The sequence below is a fragment of the Dipodomys spectabilis genome, unplaced genomic scaffold (genome assembly GCF_019054845.1).
Source record: "Dipodomys spectabilis isolate Male_0828 unplaced genomic scaffold, ASM1905484v1 ptg000613l, whole genome shotgun sequence".
NCBI classification, from domain to species: domain Eukaryota; kingdom Metazoa; phylum Chordata; class Mammalia; order Rodentia; family Heteromyidae; genus Dipodomys; species Dipodomys spectabilis.
In genome coordinates, this window is record NW_024871290.1 from 65,001 (window position 1) to 85,000 (window position 20,000).

Sequence of the window (20,000 nt, forward strand, 5' to 3'; positions counted from 1 at the left end):
TCCTGCCCGGGCTGGCTTCGAACCTCCCTCCTCCGATCTCAGCCTCCTGTCACAGGCGTGAGCCGCGGAGCCCGGCTTTCTCCTGCTTTAAAGCCCCTTTACCGCCCCGCAGGAATCATGCTTTGTCTGGAGGAGACTCCGGGGAGCCATAGCGGTTCACCTCCGGCCTGTGACAGTGAGCCCTCCGTTTCCCACAGCCCGGTCCCCGGAGCCCGGCCGCCGCCATGCTGGCACTAATTCCTCCTCTCTTGTTTTCCCCTATCCTGTCGTATTATTACCGTGAATTCTCCCCCCTGTAATTTAGAACCCTTTCCCAAACACCGCCTTCCATTGCTGATGCTCTGGAGGTTAATGCAGGGTGCACGGACGTGTCCAGAGCGGCCATTAAGAGCCAAACTGCTCTTTCATTCAGTGTTTGAAAGGCGTCTGCTATTTCCAGTCTTGCAGACACGTGGCGTCCACCGTCCAGCTGCGAGCCCTGCCATTAGTAGTTCTTCTTGACGGGCTGGGTCTTTTTCAGCGCCCCCTGTGAACCAGGAGCGTTTAGAACGTCTTGTGGCATTAGAATGTCTTGTAGCATTGCTCTAGCTGGCGCCGGTGGCTCACGCCTGGGACCCCAGCTACCCGGGAGGCTGAGATCTGAGGATCACAGTGCAAAGCCAGCCCGGGCAGACAAACCCTGAGACTCTTTTCTCCAGGTAACCCAGTGGTGTGGCTTCCGTGATTGCGTGAAAACGCTAAGAAGAGCCTACGGCTCTGAGTTCAAGACCCACACACTCCAGAACTTTCTATCACTCCTATTCTGTGTAGTGCAGTTGGACTTTGGAGGAAGTCTCTTCTGGGTCTGGGGAGGACTTACTCTTTGTACGTAACTGGAACTTGGTACAGGCCCTGCCCTCGCGGCGTGGTTGGTGCTGTGTCTGTGCGGCGGCACCTTGGCGTGGTTTTGTGGGAGGACGCTCTTTCCTCTTCACACCCCGCGTGGTGTAACAGCATCTTCTCTCTGTGTCTGGGTACGATGTGGAGCAAGCTGGTCCTCTGCCTCTGGGGCCATTTATCTGGAGGCATGGCCAGTGAGCCCTGTCCGGCGCTTTTTGTTCTTTGTTTTGTGGCAGTACCGGGACTTGAACTCAGGGCCTTGCACCTCGCTTGCCTTTTTGGTTTTTCTCAAGATTGACTTCCTACCTCTTGAGCCACACCCTTCCCCTTCCAGCGTTTCTGGACATAGAGCCTTATGGACGTTCCTGCCCGGGCTGGCTTTGAACCGGGGTTTGACCCCGTGAGGCCCTGTACCCCTGTGGGGCCCCCCTGTACCCCCATGGGCCCCCTGTGTCCCCGTGGGGTCCCCCTGTGCCCCCGTGGGGTCCCCCTGTGCCCCCGTGGGGCCCCTGTGCCCCCGTGGGGTCCCTGTGCCCCCGTGGGGTCCCTGTGCCCCGTGGGGTCCCCCTGTGCCCCCGTGAGGTCCCCCTGTGCCCCCGTGGGTCCCCCTGTGCCCCCGTGGGGTCCCTGTGCCCCGTGGGCCCCCTGTGCCCCCGTGGGCCCCCCTGTGCCCCCGTAGGGTCCCTGTGCCCCCGTGGGGTCCCTGTGCCCCCGTGGGGTCCCCTGTGCCCCCGTGGGTCCCCCTGTGCCCCCGTGGGGTCCCCCTGTACCCCCGTGGGGCCCCTGTGCCCCCGTGGGCCCCATGTGCCCCCGTGGGGTCCCTGTGCCCCCGTGGGCCCCATGTGCCCCCGTGGGGTCCCTGTGCCCCCGTGGGCCCCATGTGCCCCCGTGGGGTCCCTGTGCCCCCGTGGGCCCCATGTGCCCCCGTGGGCCCCCCTGTGCCCCCGTGGGGTCCCCCTGTGCCCCCGTGGGCCCCCTGTACCCCCGTGGGGTCCCTGTGCCCCCATGGGCCCCCCTGTGCCCCCGTGGGCCCCCTGTGCCCCCGTGGGCCCCCTGTGCCCCCGTGGGGTCCCTGTGCCCCCGTGGGGTCCCTGTGCCCCCGTGGGGCTCCCCTGTGCCCCCGTGGGGCCTCCCTGTACCCCTGTGGGGTCGGGCCGCAGGGCAGCCTCGCCTCCTGGTGGGGGGACAGGCCCGTGAGCCACGTGGAGGAGACAGACGCGCATGCTCTCCCCCAGAGAGACGGAGGCCTCCCCGCGGCCAGGAGGAGACGGCAGGCCGGGGAGAAGATCATGTACACGCTGGTGTCCGTGCCCCATGGCAGCGACATCGCCTCCCTGTTCGAGCTGGATGCGACCACGCTGCAGCGGGCCGACTGCCTGGTGCCCAGGTGGGAGAGGCCGGGGGGAGGGGAGAGGCCGGGGGGAGGGGAGAGGCCGGGGGGGAGGGGGGCCCAGGTGGGAGAGGCCGGGGGGAGGGGAGAGGCTGGGGGGGAGGGGGGCCCAGGTGGGAAAGGCCGGGGGGGAGGGGGGGTCCCAGGTGGGAGAGGCCGGGGGGGAGGGGAGAGGCCGGGGGGGAGGGGGTCCCAGGTGGGAGAGGCCGGGGGGGAGGGGAGAGGCTGGGGGGGAGGGGGTCCCAGGTGGGAAAGGCCGGGGGGGAGGGGCCCAGGTGGGAGAGGAGGGGGGAGGGGAGAGGCGGGGGGGAGGGGGAGCCCAGGTGGGAGAGGCCGGGGGGGGGAGGGGAGAGGCGGGGGGGGGAGGGGGGCCCAGGTGGGAGAGGCCGGGGGGAGGGGAGAGGCCGGGGGGGAGGGGGGCCCAGGTGGGAGAGGAGGGGGGGGAGGGGAGCCCAGGTGGGAGAGGCTGGGCGGGGAGAGGCCTGGGGGGAGGGGGGCCCAGGTGGGAGAGGCCGGGGGGGGGAGGGGGAGCCCAGATGGGAGAGGCTGAGGGGGGAGGGGGGCCCAGGTGGGAGAGGCTGGGGGGGAGGGGAGAGGCTGGGGGGGAGGGGGAGCCCAGGTGGGAGAGGAGGGGGGGGAGGGGAGCCCAGGTGGGAGAGGCTGAGGGGGGAGGGGGGGCCCAGGTGGGAGAGGCTGGGGGGGAGGGGGGCCCAGGTGGGAGAGGCCGGGGGGGAGGGGGAGCCCAGGTGGGAGAGGCCAGGGGGGAGGGGGGCCCAGGTGGGAGAGGCCGGGGGGGGAGGGGAGAGGCGGGGGGGAGGGGGAGCCCAGGTGGGAGAGGCCGGGGGGGAGGGGCCCAGGTGGGAGAGGCCGGGGGGGGAGGGGCCCAGGTGGGAGAGGAGGGGGGGAGGGGAGAGGCGGGGGGGAGGGGGGCCCAGGTGGGAGAGGCCGGGGGGGAGGGGAGAGGCTGGGGGGGAGGGGGGCCCAGGTGGGAGAGGCCGGGGGGGAGGGGCCCAGGTGGGAGAGGCCGGGGCGGGGGAGGGGAGAGGCGGGGGGGGTGCCCAGGTGGGAGAGGCCGCCCCCCCTCCCTGAGAGAACATACCGGAATACTGATATTACAGAACAGCGTATCTAATATATAATCGCAAATCGCTTACATTGTGTGTAATAATTCCTGTAACGCCAAATCTGTGGCGTATATTCATAATACATGTTATGTTATTATGCTTACAGCTTTATATCTTATTTTACGTTTATATATTTATATTTAGTATTTATATTATTTATATATAACATATAAACATTATTTATATAATATAAACATGCTTATATGACACATATATAACATATATTTATATTATGCATATATTCATGGTATTTATAAATATGTCACTATTATATGCCATATAGTATCTAATGATACGTAATGTACATTATTTATATTATATTCTATATAGCTCTATTTTATAATACATGTAATACATGTATTTTATAGTATTATATAATAACATTTTATATAATATATATGTATATATTGTATGGTCCTAGGGCTCGAGCTCAGGGCCTGGGTGCTGTCCTGAGCTGTTTTGCTCAAGGCTGGTGCTCTACCACTTGAGCCACAGCGCCACTTCTGGCCTTTTTGGTAGTTAGCTGGAGATAAGAGTCTCACTGGCTTTCCTGTCTGCACTGGCTTTGAACCTTGATCCTCAGATCTTAGCCTCCTTTGAATATCTTTCCAGCAGATAAGGAATGAAAGCAATTAGACTAATTATAATTTTTACACTGTCAGAGAACCTGAATGAAGGGGAGGAATTGTAAAACCCTGTTGCCTGTCTCAGGAATTGATTAACACAGCTTCTCTCTCTCTTTCTTTCTTTCTTTCTTTCCTTCCTTCCTTCCTTTCTTTCTTTCTTTCTTTCTTTCTTTCTTTCTTTCTTTCTTTCTTTCTTTCTTTCTTTCTTTCTTTCTTTCTTTCTTTCTTTCTTTCTTTCTTTCTTTCTCTCTTTCTTTCTTCGTATTGTCTCTTAGCTCTATTGCTCAAGGCCGGAGCTCTGCCGCTTGAGCTGAGCTCCACCTCTGTCTTTTTGCTGGTTCATGGGAGGGAAGAGTCTCACATCCTGCCCGGGCTGGCTTTGAACCACAGTCCTCAGATCTCAGTCTCCTGAGTTGTTGGGATGACAGGCGCGAGCCAGCAGAGCCTGCCCAGCCTGGGTTAATATGTAAGATGTACACACCTAAATATACAACATTTCAACAACTTTTGAAATGTTTTTAGAACTTCTGAAAACTTTCAAATTTTCAGAGGTCTCGCAGTGCTGGAAAAGAAGAAAAGGGAAGTTATGAAGATTCGATAGCCATTTATTTAGACGAATGTAGGAGCCTGGGCTTCTAAAATGAAAAGCAACCAGGACTTCAGTGTTGTTAACCCCCCCCCCCCACTTCACTCATTCATTTACTCATTCACTTAATCAATCCAGAAAAAACTAACTTTAATGTGTGTTGGTCCTGGGTTTAACCCGGGCCTGTGCTCTGTCCCCAAGGCTGGCGCTCCAGCCCTTGGCCCACAGCTCTACTTCGGCTTTTTCTTTTTGCTGGCTAATGAAAGATCAATCTCAGGGACTTTCTTACTTGGGCTGGCTTCGGACCGTGATCCTCCTATCGCAGCCTTCTGGGAAGCGGGGATGACAGGTGTCAGCCTCGGCGCTGGCCCCGGTGGGTTTCCTTAGACCAGAGGGAACTCGGGTGAATCGCTGAACTGCGATCTGGCTATGCCGGCAGTTATTCACGAAGATGTTCAGTGTGTCCGGGGAAGCGTGGGAGGTGCGCTCAGCGCTGGCCTTGTGGGTGGGAGGTGCGCCCAGCGCTGGCCTTGTGGGTGGGAGGTGCGCCCAGCGCTGGCCTTGTGGGTGGGAGGTGCGCCCAGCGCTGGCCTTGTGGGTGGGAGGTGCGCTCAGCACTGGCCTTGTGGGTGGGAGGTGCGCCCAGCGCTGGCCTTGTGGGTGGGAGGTGCGCCCAGCGCTGGCCTTGTGCCCTTGGGTTTTAGGAACTCGTACGTCCGGTTAAGACACTTATGTACCAACACCTGGGTGACGAGCACCGGCATTCCCATCGACGGGGAGGAGGAGCGGCCGGTGATGCTGAAGGTACCGTTGCTGCCGTGCTCTATTTGCGTCTTGCTCAGCGCCGTGTTCTCAGAGCCGGGGTGGGAAATGCTCCTTTCAAACAGGGAAGGACTCAGGACGGTTGTCACTCATCTTACCCAGCATGCACTTCTCCCTGTCCCTAACATGGCTGTGTTACGTGGGGGGGGGGGGTTCGCAGGATATGGGCACAGAGAGCACCATGAATGGGAGAAGCAGACGGGAACAAAGTTCTAGAGAGAAATACACCTTCTGTGCTCTGCTGAAAGTCAAAGCACAAGTGTGCAGGGGACACAGGTCCCACGGCCCTTTGGGGACGGGGCAGGAAGTGGGCAGAAAAACCCTCTGTCAGGGCTGGAAGGCGGCTCCGTGGCACAGTGCTCGCCTAGCAGTCACGAAGCCCTGGGTTCGATGCCTCAGCACCACACACACAGAAAAAGCCGGAAGGGGCGCTGTGGCTCACGTGGTAGAGCGCCAGCCTTGAGCCAAAGAACCCCAGGGACAGCGCCCAGGCCCCGAGTTCAAGCCCCAGGACTGGGAAAAATGAATGAAGGGATGGATGGATGGATGGATGGATGGATGACTAATAAATAAAAACCTTACAGATCGGAACCTGTCAAACCAAAGAAGACAAAGAGGCCTTCGCCATCGTGTCGGTGCCCCTGTCGGAGGTTCGTGACTTAGACTTCGCCAACGACGCCAATAAGGTGCTGGCTACCACGGTGAAGAAGCTGGAGCAGGGCACCATCACGCAGAACGAGAGGAGGTGAGCGGACGGCTCCTAGCCCGCTCTGCCGGGCCCGAGGGCAGCGGCCCGTTCCCGGGGGGAGGCTGGAACCCCTGAGCACGTAGCACCTTCTCCAGGCACGCACCTGGCTCAGGATGAAGAGGGGCGGGCGCCGTGGCTCACGCCTGCAATCCCAGCCCGGGCTGGGGAGCCCTAGGGAGGGCGGGGAGCTCAGGACTTCCAACATGTCCGCGCAGTGCTCACTGCCGTGGCAGCTGACCGGGCCCGAGCCTGTCCACGGCCTCCCGCCGGCCAGCCAGGGCCTGGACGGGCGCTGAGGGGTTCCTGAGGGCCTCTGAGCAGACGTCCACCCCCTCCTTCCTCCCCTCCGCTCGTCTGTGTACCTGGCCAGGGCTAAGCAACACCCCTACGGTTCACGGCCTTATTCTTCTTAATGGTGCTCCGGGTCCACGCGACTTCTTTATTTTTATTCTTTTTAAGTTTTGGGCCTTACCGAGTCTCGAACTCAGGGCCTGGGCGCGGTTCCTGAGCATTTTTGTTCGAGACCAGTTCTCTACCACTTGAGTCTCGTGGCCTTTTGTGTGCGGGCCGGCTTCAGCTGGCATCAGCTGGCGATCCCCAGACCTCAGCCTTCCGGCCAGCCGGGGGCGCTGGCGATCCCCAGACCTCAGCCTTCCGGCCAGCCGGGGGCGCTGGCGATCCCCGGACCTCAGCCTTCCGGCCAGCCGGGGGCGCTGGCGATCCCCAGACCTCAGCCTCCGGCCAGCCGGGGGCGCTGGCGATCCCCGGACCTCAGCCTTCCGGCCAGCCGGGGGCGCTGGCGATCCCCGGACCTCAGCCTTCCGGCCAGCCGGGGGCGCTGGCGATCCCCAGACCTCAGCCTTCCGGCCAGCCAGGGCCATTGGCGATCCCCGGACCTCAGCCTCCGGCCAGCTGAGGGCCCCGACCCGAGCCTCTGGCTCCTGCCTTTCCTATTATCTTGATTAAAGAATTTTTTACCCTTAAATTCTCGTAAGTCCTTCCTGAGTGCTGTCAAGCGTCAAAAAAAAAAAGAGGCCCAAAAGCTCCAGAGGACGAACAGTTGCTTTCTGTTATGCGGATAGATTTGTAACTAAATTGTTGGAGGACCTCATCTTCTTCGTGGCTGACGTGCCCAACAATGGCCAGGACGTCCTGGATGTGGTTGTCACGAAGCCGAACCGGGAGCGCCAGAAGCTCATGAGGGAGCAGAACATCTTGGCCCAGGTGGGTTGTACCTGGGTGAGGTTTTGCTTTTAATAGTTGTATATTAGGAAGGTTTTGGTATCAGTCACCTCTTGCTGTGTAACAAACGACACCAACCAGGCCCTTATTACACTTGAGGTCTGGTTGTGGTTTTGGTGGTTGGTTCTTGATCAGGCTGTCCTAGGAGCAACAGTCTAGGTGTCCGGTTAGAGAACCCGTCACCTCCAGGCTAGACTACGTGCTTAGCTGGCCCTGGTGGCTCACGCCTGTCATCCCAGCCACTCATGGGGCTGAGTCCCGGGAATGGCATTTCAAAGCCAGCCCAGGCAGGAAAGTCTGTGAGACTCTTCATCTCCAGTGAAAAGCTGGGATGGGGCTGTGGCTCAGGTGGTAGAGTGCCCACCTGGAGCTGACAAAGGTGCTCAAGGGCAGGAGCTTCTGAGTCCTGAGCTGAGTAAAGACAATGGGAACAGGTCCACCACACTGGGGCTCCATCCCTTCCCGGCAGGTATTCGGGATTCTGAAAGCGCCCTTCAAGGAGAAGGCCGGGGAAGGCTCCATGCTGAGACTGGAGGACTTGGGCGACCAGCGGTACGCCCCGTACAAATACATGCTGCGGCTCTGCTACCGCGTGCTGCGCCACTCCCAGCAAGACTACCGGAAGAACCAGGTGGGCAGTGGGCATGGGCCTGGCCTGGCCGCTGCTGGCCTCTCCTGGCCCCTCCTGACCCCTCTTGGCCTCTGCTGGCCTCTCCTGGCCCCGCCTGACCCCTCCTGCACCTCCTGGCCCCTCCTAGTCCCTGCTGGCCTCTCCTGACCTCTCCTGTCCTCTCCTGTCCTCTCCTGACCTCTCCTGGCCCCTCCTGGCCTCTCCTGGGCCCCTCCTGGCCCCTCCTGGCCTCTCCTGATCCCTCCTGTCCTCTCTTGACCTCTCCTGGCCCCTCCTGGCCTCTCCTGACCCCTCCTGTCCTCTCTTGACCTCTCCTGGCCCCTCCTGGCCTCTCCTGACCCCTCCTGTCCTCTCTTGACCCCTCCTGGCCTCTCCTGGCCTCTCCTGACTCCTCCTGGCCTCTCCTGTCCTCTCCTGATCCCTCCTGGCCTCTCCTGGCCTCTCCTGATCCCTCCTGGCCTCTCCTGGCCTCTTCTGGCCTCTCCTGGCCTCTCCTGGGCCTCTCCTGGCCTCTCCTGACCTCTCCTGAACCCTCCTGACCCCTCCTGGCCTCTCCTGGCCTCTCCTGGCCTCTCCTGACCCCTCCTGGCCTCTCCTGACCCCTCCTGGCCTCTCCTGGCCTCTCCTGACCCCTCCTGGCCTCTCCTGACCTCTCCTGGCCTCTCCTGACCTCTCCTGGCTTCTCTTGACCCCTCTTGACCTCTCCCGGCCTCTCCTGGGCCTCTTCTGGTCATGAGTGGGAATTATGGAAGGCCAGGGTGCCAGGGGAGGAAGGAACCTCTCCTGGTGTTGTGAATGTAACCCAGCGCAGCCACGGTGGAGGAAGCATGGAGAGGCGTGGAAATATCACAGACCCACGCTGTGGTGCAGCCATGCTCTTCTGAGGCAGCGACCACAGGGCACTGCAGGTCAGGATCCGGTGAAGCCACACGTACACCCATGTCCACCGCTGCAGGAGTCACCGGAGCCAGCCCTGCAGTGGATGAATGGGTCGAGAGCAAGTGGCCTGTGTTTCTATACAGTGGACTCTTTCTCATCTGTCATTTACAAGGAAATGGACAGAGGGACCTGGAAGAAAACAACAACAATAAAATAGGATGTGGGGTGAAATAAATCAGGCTAAAAGAGACGCACGTTTTCTCTCCCTTGTGGAATTTAGATCAGACTTTATATATATATGTAAATGTATGCAGGATCGTAGGCAGATCCACATGAACGTGTTCACTAAGGTGTGAAATGCAGGGGAGCGTGTCTAGGGTGTAACTCCTTTGAACAGCTGACTTACAGTCTAACAGAATAACTACCAGAAAGCTGAAATGTGTTGTCAAAGAGAGGGAGAAAAATCCAGGGGAGGAGGAAGGGCAGACGGATGGACGAGGCGGGTGGGCGATTACAGTCATCGTCTGCAATGTGTGTATCTGAAAATGGAGTGAGGTGGGGCGGGAGGAGGGGGAATGCCAGAAGGGCGGACATGGACCACGGGGCATTGTCTTCACACACGGATGTGTTAAACTGAAACTCCATACAAGGCCTTAAAGGGTAATTATAACTAAAAAACACACACAAAAGAACCACAGGAGATTTTATTTAGCGTTGAAATGTTTCATAATCAAGCAAGGTTTTTGTTTTATTTTTCAATATGAACTTAGAGAGACCAGGTGACTGATTCTCTAACTCCTGATGTGTGCTTGGTAAATTAACGCCCGCTGGACAAGGGGCCCGGGGATGAGCACCGTAAAGAGGATCAGAAGACCAGGCCCGGTAGCTCCCGCCTGTCATCCCAGCTCCCCAGGAGGCTATGTTGGAGAATCATTGTACAAGACCCGCGTGAAAGAAAAAGCAGGGAGGCCCTACGAGAAAAATAACTAACGCAACCAGAGCTAACGTCATGGCTCAAGTAGTCGAGTACCTGCCTGTAATTCAGGACAGCCTTACAATTAGGGGATGGGTGAAAGGCAGCCAGGACAGACCAGTCTGAGGGACCATTATCTCTAATTCACCAGCAGAAAGGCAGAAGTGGAAATGTGGCTCAAGTGGTAGGGTGCTGGCCTTGAGTGGAAAAAGCCAAGCAAGAGTGTGACGTCCTGAGTTCAAGTCCTGAAGTCAGTGAACACACACACACACACACACACACACACACATGAATAGCTTACATGAAATACCTTTCTGATGTTTGTCAGAGCCAGATTGTAGAATGTAAGTGCAAAAACTTGCCATTTTTTGCACTAATTATCTTCCCCTTTATGCTGTTCTGCATTTTATCGTCAGAACAGGGTTCACGCATGACTTAGTGTCATCGCAGATCTCGTGAATGTCAAGTCTCTGTTGATTACTACGTAGTTATTCTGATTCCATCGAATTCGTTATCTACATTGCGGAAGTTTTTCCTCTGCCCAGATAGAACTACGGCAGTCATAAAGTGGGAAAATCAAGGCACATCTTTGAAGTGATACGCTACCGGTAGACGTTTACTTGGCTTAACCGGCTAGCCAGTAACCCAGCCTTTGTTTTGAAAGGCCACGGCAGTGCCGCCTTGGGTAGGATTATCTATCGTTGGTAGTGTTGTTTGCAGAGATCCGTCGCAGTAACTTCCACCTAAGGCAAACCTGCTGTTTGTTTATTTAACACCATACTGGAGCTTGAACTCAGGGCCCGGGTGCTACTCAGGGCTGGTGGTGCTCTACCGTTTGATTCACAGCTCCACTTCCAGCACTGTGCTGCTCAGTTGGAGATAAGTAAGAGTCTCAGGTTCTTTGTCGCCAGGGCTAGTTTTGAACCCAGATCCTCAGAGCTCAGCCTCCTGACTAGTTAAGATGACAGGCGTGCCCCACGGATGCCTGCTGATACATTGCGTTTTCCAAGCGGGGTATCAAGTTTTTGCCTGGGGACGGTGGTCCCCCTATACTAATTTCCTGTGTAGCTGGGGTCTTGATCTCCACCGATTGCTTATTAAAATATTACCATATGATCATGAATATAAGGAGAAGGTCGTGTGGTGCCTTGGAGCATGTGCACGAGAGGAAATCAACCCTAACAACCTGGCTCTGCAGCTGCCCACGTGGATTTCAGGCTTCGTCAATGAAATACCACGTGATCCATTCCAGAGAAGGGCCTTCATTAGGCCGGAGGAATCCTGAGCTACTTAGGATGACACCATTACTATCTTAGTGAGTTTTGTTTCGGGGGTTTCCCACCGACAAAGGGTTTTGAAGCACTCACGCTGCAAGTCATTAGTGCAGCCCGAGCACCCGCGGCTCACACCTGTATTTCCAGCTGAGGAGGCCGAGAGTTGAGGATCAGGGTTCAAAGCCAGACCAGGCAGGAAAATCCGTGAGGCTCCCATCTCGCACGAACCGCCCGACAAGCCAGACGCTGCCGGCGCGCGCTTACGGCGCCAAGCTCACCTGCTGCTGCTCTTCCTCCCGTAGGAATACATCGCTAAGAACTTCTGCGTCATGCAGTCCCAGATCGGCTATGATATTCTGGCAGAAGATACGATCACCGCGCTGCTGCACAACAACAGGAAACTCCTAGAGAAACACATCACGGCAAAGGAGATAGAGACGTTTGTCAGCCTGCTCCGGCGGAATCGGGAGCCCAGGTGGGAAGGGGCGGGGGCTCGCGGGCGCCGCGTGGCTCACGCTGCACATCTGCCTTCTTCCATAATCTCACACCTGCAGCCCTCGCTTCTCAGGGGGCTGTGGGTCAGCGCCAGCCTAGGTAGGAAAGTCCGTGAGACTCCGATCTCCACGTAACCACCAGGGAACGGGACGTGGAGCCGTGGCTCGAGGTGGTAGAGCACTGAGCAAAAGAGCTCAGGGACAGCGCCCGGGCTCTGAGTTCAAGCCCTGCAGCAGACAAAACCAAACCGACAAAACTCTGCCTCTCACGTGAAACTGTGGCTCTACTGCGACCACGTGGTGTCTTCTCTCTGATTGGTTCTTTTCCTGGCAGGTTTCTGGATTATTTGTCTGACCTGTGTGTGTCCAACACCACAGCGATTCCCGTCACACAAGAACTCATCTGTAAGTTCATGCTGAGTCCTGCCAACGCCGACATCCTCATCCAGACCAAGTAAGCCGCGCGCAGAGACTAAGCTGTGGAAACTTAAAAAGAATTGCACCCATGGGCCTGGGCAGGTGGCTCAGGGGTAGAGCGCTTGCCTCGCATGCATGAGGCCCTGGGTTTGATTCCTCAGCACCACAGACACAGAAAAAGCCAGAAGTGGCGCTGTGGCTCAGGTGGTAGAGCGCCAGCCTTGAGCCAAAGACGCTCAAGTGCTGGCCCTGAGTTCAAGCCCCAGGACTGGCAAAACATAAGTAAATAAAAATTGTGCCAGGCAAGGTGGGTCACACCTGTAATCCCAGCTACTTCAGCAGGTGGAGAGCCAAGGATCAGGATTTGAAGCTGGTCCTGGCAGACAAACCCGCGAGATTCCTGTCTCCACTAAACCTGCCCAAAGCCGCAAGTGGAACTGTGGCTCCAGTAGTAGAGCGCCAGCCTTGAGCAACCAAGCCAAGCGAGAGCGCCAGGCCTGAGTTCAAGCCCCAGTACCAACACACTGAGTTCAAGCCCCAGTACCAACACACACACACTCACACTCACATCACACACACATGCAACACATTCACACACTCACACATCACACATACACATCACACACATCACACACCACACACATCACACACACACAAATCACACACATCACACACCACACACATCACACACATACACAAATCACACACACACTCACACACCCACCCCCCCCACACATACATCACACACATCACACACCACACACATCACACACACAAATCACACACATCACACACACACTCACACACCCACCCACACACACGCACATCACACACATACTCACACACGCACATGTACACACACTCACACACACACATCACACACATCACACACACGCACATGTACACACACACACACTCACACACCACACACATCACACACACATACACAAATAACACACATCACATACACACTCACATACCCACCCACACACACTCACACACATCACACACACACATGCACATGTACACACACTCACACACACATCACACACTCACACACGCACATGTACACACACTCACACACTCACACACACACACTCACACATCACACACACACACACTCACACACACGCACACTCACACATCACACACACACACACACTCACACACACACAGCGCGCACGGCAGCGAGGACCACGCTTCTTCACAGCTTTGCATGTGTCGCTGTTCCAGGCTGGTCTCCACGCAGGGCGAGGACCTGGACGGCGACTTCCTTCCGGAGGACGTGGACAGTGAGGAGGTGTGGCTGTACTGGATCGACAGCAACCGAGAGCCGCACGGGAAGGCCGTCCGCCACCTGGCCCAGGAGGCCAGGGAGGGCAGCAAGGCCGGCCTGGAGGTGCTGACCTACTACAGGTGCGGCCGGGCTGCCTCCCTCCCCGCCCGCCCTCCCCCGCCCCCTCCCTCCTTCCCTCCCCTCTCCCTCCCTCCCTCCCCTCTCCCTCCCTCTCCCCCTCCCCCCTCCTTCCCCCTCCCTCCTCCCCCTCCCCCCCTCTGTCTCTCTGTTTCTCTCTCTCTCCCTCCCTCCCTCCCTCCCTCCTTCCTTCCTTCCCCCTCCTTCCTCCTTCCCCCTCCTTCCTCCTTCCTTCCTTCCTTCTTCCTTCCTTCCTTCCTTCCTTCCTTCCTTCCTTCCTTCCTTCCTTCCTTCCTTCCTTCCTTCCTTTCTCTTTCTCTCCCCCCCTCCCTCTCTTGTGCCAGTCCTGGGACTTGAACTCAGAACCTGTGCATGGTGCCTTGGCTTTCTCTCTCAAAGCCGGTGCTCCTCCACTTTAGCCACATTTCCACTTCTAGCTTTCTTCTTCTTCATTCCTCCCAGCTGGCCTCCGACTGTCGGTCCTCAGATCTCAGCCTCCTGAATAGCTAAGGTCGCAGGCGTGAGTCATAGCGAGAGCCCCCATTCTTTGTGGGTTTCCACTGATTCTGTGAAACTCTAGAGTCCTGTCGGGCCCGCTGGCTGAGTGGTTAGGACAGCTTGAGACATTCAGAAGGGAGGTTTGTGTTTCGCAGCATGTTTCCTGCTCATTTCTTGCGTGTGTTGCTTTGTGGGGACAGGGCGGGCAGCTGAGCATCTCGGTGGTGGATTGAGAGCGCGCAGGACCCATTTGAGGGGCAGAAGGCTGGCCTGGCTCGGTCAGGCGCGGCCAGTCCGGCTCTGAGTCGTTTAGAATAAATACGACGTTGGGTCTCTAAGAGGATGTGGCCGTGGTTACTAACGCTGAAGGCAGCTCTTCACAGGCCCACGCAGGAGAGTAAGACCTTGGCCAGGTTCTATCAGTCTAGGGCAGAATTTAGGCCAGTGGCTCCCGCCTGGCATCCCAGCTACTCAGGAGGCTGAGATCGGAGGATCGGGGTTCAAAGCCAGCCCGGGCAGGAGAGTCCGTGAGACTCTCATCTCCACGTATCCACCAAGAAACAAAACACCAGACATGGTGCTGTGCCTCATGTGGTAGCGCGCTCGCCTTGAGCTCAGGGACAGGGCCCAGGCCCCGAGTTCAAGTCCCCCCACTGACCAAAACTAGCCTCACAGATGCCCCCCGAACGAGACAGCGTGGCGAAGGCCACAGGCCGCGGTCCCCTCTGTGCTGACGTGGCTCTGGAGCCTGGGCTGAGTCCGGCAGACGCTGGGGCCTGGGCCGCCCGCCCTGGACCGGGGCCCGGGGGGGGGCAGGGTCCTGGGCAGGCAGTGATGGCCACCCCCCCCCCCAGGTATCAGCTCAACCTGTTCGCCAGGATGTGCCTGGACCGCCAGTACCTGGCCATCAACCAGATCTCGGCGCAGCTGCCGGTGGAGCTGATCCTGCGCTGCGTGGCGGACCCGGGCCTGCCCTTCGCCCTGCGCGCCTCCTTCTGCCGCCTGCTGCTGCACATGCACGCCGACCGCGACCCGCAGGAGTCGGTGGTGCCCGTGCGCTACGCGCGCCTCTGGACCGAGATCCCCGCCAAGATCTCCATCCACGAGTACGTGTCCCCCCCCACCCCCCCGGCCACGGCCGAGGACCGGGGCTCGAGGCCAGCCCGGGCAGGACAGCCTCCCATGAGCCGGCAAAAGGCAGAAGGGGAGCTGTGGCTCAAGGGGTGGAGCGCCAGCCTTGAGCTCAGGGACAGCGCCCGGGCCCCACCACCGAAAGACAAAAAGGAAAAACAAGGAGAGAAAGACTATTTACCTTGTCCCTGCCCATCAGATCCTCTCATCCCGGGGCTTGAACCCGAGGCTGGTGCTCTACCACTTAAGCCATAACTCCACCCCGGGCCTTTGGCGGGTTTGGTGGAGATACGCGTCTCACGGACTTCCCTGCCCGGGCTGGCTTCCATCCTCAGACCTCAGCCTCCCGAGTAGCTGGCGGCAGGAGTGAGCCCCCGGCGCCTGGCGGAGGTCTCTTTGGAGGGTGCGTGCAAGCCTCCTGGAAGCCAGCACGCGCAGCTAATGACGCGCCCTCGAGCTCTGTGTGGATTATTTCCTTCACAACGGCCCCGAGCCGCACAAGCTTTTTAACGCTGTTGGAAGTACCGGGGTTTGAACTCACAACTTTGCACTTGTAGGCAGGCGCTCTGCTGTGTAAGCCGTCCCTCTCCCGAGGGGCGTGGGTACGCGTGGACACCGAGCTCTGTGGATGCGTGGGGCTCGCCTTGATGGTGGTCCTCTCCCGTCTGCTCTCCCTGCGTAGCTGGTTGGCCCGTGGGTTCCACCCTGCCCCGCCGTCGGTTGAGATGGGGAGTGGGGGGGGGCACGGCCTCTTGATCTCGGCTCCGAGGACAGCTGGAAGCAACCTCGCCCAGCTCGAGTTCCCGTCAAGGCCAAGCGCGGGGAGCAAATGGATGTGTCATCTTCTTTCTCCCCAGATACGATTCCAAAACGGACCCTTCCAGAAACGATATGAAGAGGAAGTTTGCGCCCACGATGGAGTTTGTTGAAGAATACTTGAAAGAAGTGGTCAATCAGCCCTTTCCTTTCGGGGACAAGGAGAAAAACCAGCTCACCTTTGAGGTACGAAGCAAGTCCCCGTCCAGCAGAGGCTGGACCCGCTCAGCGGGCGAGACCCCCTTCTTAACAGCTACGCTGTCCTGGCAACCGCCAGATGCGCTCGCGAAGGTGTGACTCTCGGCTGTTACTAACACGCAGCTTGGGTGGTGTGATCACTCCTCCAGGTGTATCTCAAGTAACTGTGATAATCTATGAATCACCGCCGCCCTCGCTTGCTGGTCTATTCCGGGGGCAGTGTTGGAGCTCGAGCTCCGGCCTCATGCTTTTTCAGCTTGCTGGGCCTCTACCGCATGAACCTGGCCTCCAGCCTGGTACTTTGCTGGTTATGTTGGAGATGGATATGTTTTTTTTTTGTCCAGCTGGCTCAGTCACTTGCCATGGTTAAAGGCATGAACTATACACGCTCCGCTTTCTCTTGTGTGGGTTTGTGGGTTTGTTTTTGTTTTGTTTGTGTCAGCCATTGACACGCAGTGTTTTTATACTGTGGGATTTTTACCCCCATTTTCACGGAAGTGATGGTAACTTCGTTGAACTCACTGCAAGGACCTTAAGCAGTGTTCTACTGACCTGGATGACTTGGTAGATGCTCCAGAGGTCAGGATTCTAATGTCAACCTCCTGAACCGCCTCTCAGGGCTTATCATCCCATGAGTAGACTTGCCCAAGCCCAGTGGGGTGGTTTTTTCTTTTTTAGTTTAAGAATTTTCTTGCCTGGTAAAAGCTATTATTTTTTTCTGAAAATAATAATAAAAAAAAAGGCCAACAAGCCCAATGCTGGTGGCTCCCGCCTGTCATCCCAGCGACTCAGGAGGCTGAGAGCTGAGGATCTCGGTTCAAAGCCAGCCTGGGAAGGAAAGTCCGTGAGACTCTGATCTCCAATGAACCACCAGAAAACCAGAAGTGGTGCTGTGGCTCAAGTGGTAGAGTGCTGCACCTTGAGCTGAAGGGCTGAGGGACAGCGCCCAGGCCCAGAGTTCAAGACCCACAACCGACACCTCCACAACAAAAGAACAATGATCTGGGGAAAAAAGAAAGAAACTGTAAAACGCCAAAGCCCAACGAGCCAAAATGAGGGGCACAGCGCCACTTCCGGCTTTTTTTCTTTTTGCTTATGTGGTGCTGAGGCATCAAACCCAGGGCCTCAGGCATGCAAGGCAAGCGCTCTACCACTGAGCCACCTGCCCAGCCCTCCAGGAGCCTTTGAACTCCAATTAACTACACACACTACCGGAAGTGAGCTGTGGCTAAAGTGGTAGAGCACCTAGCCTGAGCAAAAGAAGCCCAAGGACGGTTCCCAGACCCTGAGTTCAAGCCCTAGTACGGGCCACCACCAACAACACAAAAAGGCAAGCAAGATCTCGAGGCCCTGAGTTCAAATGCTAGTGCGCATGTGCGCATGTGTGCACACACACACACACGTGTGCACACACACACATGCACACACACACGCGCATGCACACACACACGCGTGCACACACACACACACACACACACGAAGTTTAGAAGCACCTGAACTGATACTGACTTTTCTTTTTTCATTTCCCGATGGCTCCTCCATCCGCTTTCTGTTGCACGTGCAGGTGGTTCATCTGGCCCGGAACCTGATCTATTTCGGATTTTACAGCTTCAGTGAGCTGTTAAGACTCACCAGGACACTCTTGGCCATTCTGGACATTGTGCAGGTGCCAATGTCATCCTATTTGGAAAGATTAAGCAAATTCCAAGATGGAGGTAAGTGCTTTGGAGAAACATATATATATATATATATATATAGGTTATTAAACAGCGGTGATCTGGCAGTCAAATCTAGCGAGACAGGGCCATTATGGTGTAATTCCTCAGCTCTGGGCCTAGAACACAGAGTCAGCAGTCTTCCGTTGAGGCTGAGCCAGGGTCGGATGGATTTACACACTGGCTTCTTATGGACTTTCCTGTCCAGTTTGGTTTTGAACCACGACCCTGCCGATCTGAGCCCCTGGAGAAGCTAGGGATTTCAGGAGTGAGCCCCCAGGCCCTGGCAAAGAGCGGCTTTCTTGTCCATTCAGAAAACTCGTGTGGCCAATTCACCCAGACCCCGCAGAGGCCCGCGTTCAGATCATCCTTTCCCTCCCGCGGTTTTCAAGCGGTGGTGGCCACGTCTCAGCAGGCTGTGCTGTGTGGATGCTTTGCGTTGCTTAACAGCCATCCTTTGTTCTCCATGGTGTCCATCCCCCAGGTGGCTTTCATTAGTGAAATTGATCTTTTGAGTAGAGTAAGAAAAAGCTCTGTCAAGCAGTGTTCTTTGCTGGTCTGTGTAGGGATTAAAGCCAATGCACGCACCAGCTGATAAACTGTACATCTGAGACATTCTTTGCAAACTACATATATATAATTTTTGGTCAGTCATGGGGCCTGAACTCGGGGCCTGGGCGCTGTCCCTGAGCTCTTCAGCTCAAGGCTGGCGCTCTACCACTTGAGCCACAGCGCCACTTCCGGTTTTCTGGTGGTTTATTGGAGATCAGAGTCTCACTGACTTTCCTGTCCGGGCTGGCTTTGAACTGAGTCTTGATCCTCAGATCTCAGCCTCCTGAGTTGCTGGGATGGCAGGCGTGGCCGCCGGCGCCCGGCTCCATGTCCTGTCCTGTCCCGAATGCATTTCCTGGTGGGCTCTCGGTCTGACAGAGACGCAGCGCCCCTCACAGCTGTGTGGCTCCAGCTGCCGGGGCCGTGGGCTGACCAGCGTGTTCCTCGCTCAGGAAACAACGTCATGAGAACCATCCACGGCGTGGGGGAGATGGTGACCCAGATGGTGCTGAGCCGGGGCTCCCTCTTCCCCGTGAGCGTGCCCGACGCGCAGCCCGGCCTGCTGCCCAGCAAGCAGCCGAGCCCCGCCGAGCCCGAGGACGTGACCGTCATGGACACCAAGCTGAAGATCATAGAGATTCTGCAGGTGCGAGCCTGCGGGCCCCCGCGGGGCCGGCGTGGAGGGGCCTGGGCGCCGTCCCTCAGCTCTTCACCTCAAGGCGGGCGCTCTACCACCTGAGCCACAGCGCCACTCCCAGTGTTCTGGTGGTTCCTTGGAGAGAAGAGTCTCACAGATGTTCCTGCCCGGGCTGGCTTTGAACCGTGATCCTCAGATCTCAGCCTCCTGAGTAGTTAGGATGACAGGCGCGAGCCACCAGCGCCCAGCTTTTATTTCTTTTTTTGTCGGTCATGGGGCTTGAACTCTGGGCCTGGGCGCTGTCCCTCAGCTCTTCAGCTCAAGGCGAGCGCTCTACCACTTGAGCTACAGCTCCACTTCCGGTTTTCTGGTAGTTTATTGGAGATAGGAGTCTCACGGTCTCTCCTGCCCGGGCTGGCTTTGAACTGTGATCCTTAGATCTCAGCCTCCTGAGTAGTTAGGATGACAGGCGTGAGCCACCAGAGCCCGGCTTATTTCTTATTTTTTAATGAAGTCTTTCCCCCTAATTGAATACAGACTGAGCTAGGAGAAGTGGCTCACCCACCCCGAAAGGCTCTGTGCATTTCCCCCGAAGCAATCAGATTTATGATCATAAAAGGTGTCCAGTCTCCTGTAGGAGTCCCAAGCTCAACCCTGAGCAATGCGTGTCCCAGACCCTAAACATCATCTCATAGTTTTCCTTCCTGTGTGTGTGTGTGGGGGGGGGGGGGTACCAGGGCTTGAACTCAGGGCCTGGGCCCTGTCTCTGAGCTTCTCTGGCTCAAGGCTGGCGCTCTACCACCTGAGTCACAGCGCCGCTTGTGGCTTTTTCTGTGTCTGTGGTGCTGGGGACCCAGGGCTTCCTGCGTGCTGGGCGAGCGCTGTACCGCCGAGCCCCCTTGCCCTCACTCTGTGCTTCGGGACATGTCTTGCAGTTCATCCTGAGCGTGCGGC

The 20,000-nt window shown here is 57.4% G+C and overlaps 1 protein-coding gene across 1 annotated transcript in view; it reads left to right on the forward strand.

The window, feature by feature from the left end:
* The window catches only part of Itpr2 (inositol 1,4,5-trisphosphate receptor type 2), a 190,111-nt gene that overhangs the window by 51,861 nt on the left and 118,250 nt on the right, over window positions 1–20,000 (forward strand). Inside the window, exons 11-23 of the mRNA XM_042671372.1 lie at window positions 2,115–2,266; window positions 5,310–5,409; window positions 6,012–6,172; window positions 7,258–7,399; window positions 7,887–8,048; window positions 11,477–11,649; window positions 12,003–12,122; window positions 13,319–13,501; window positions 14,852–15,103; window positions 15,986–16,130; window positions 17,707–17,857; window positions 18,862–19,055; window positions 19,982–20,000. The exon at window positions 19,982–20,000 is cut by the window's right edge and continues 105 nt beyond it. Coding sequence (XP_042527306.1) covers window positions 2,115–2,266; window positions 5,310–5,409; window positions 6,012–6,172; window positions 7,258–7,399; window positions 7,887–8,048; window positions 11,477–11,649; window positions 12,003–12,122; window positions 13,319–13,501; window positions 14,852–15,103; window positions 15,986–16,130; window positions 17,707–17,857; window positions 18,862–19,055; window positions 19,982–20,000 — 1,954 coding nt within the window. The remainder of the gene's footprint in view (window positions 1–2,114; window positions 2,267–5,309; window positions 5,410–6,011; window positions 6,173–7,257; window positions 7,400–7,886; window positions 8,049–11,476; window positions 11,650–12,002; window positions 12,123–13,318; window positions 13,502–14,851; window positions 15,104–15,985; window positions 16,131–17,706; window positions 17,858–18,861; window positions 19,056–19,981) is intronic.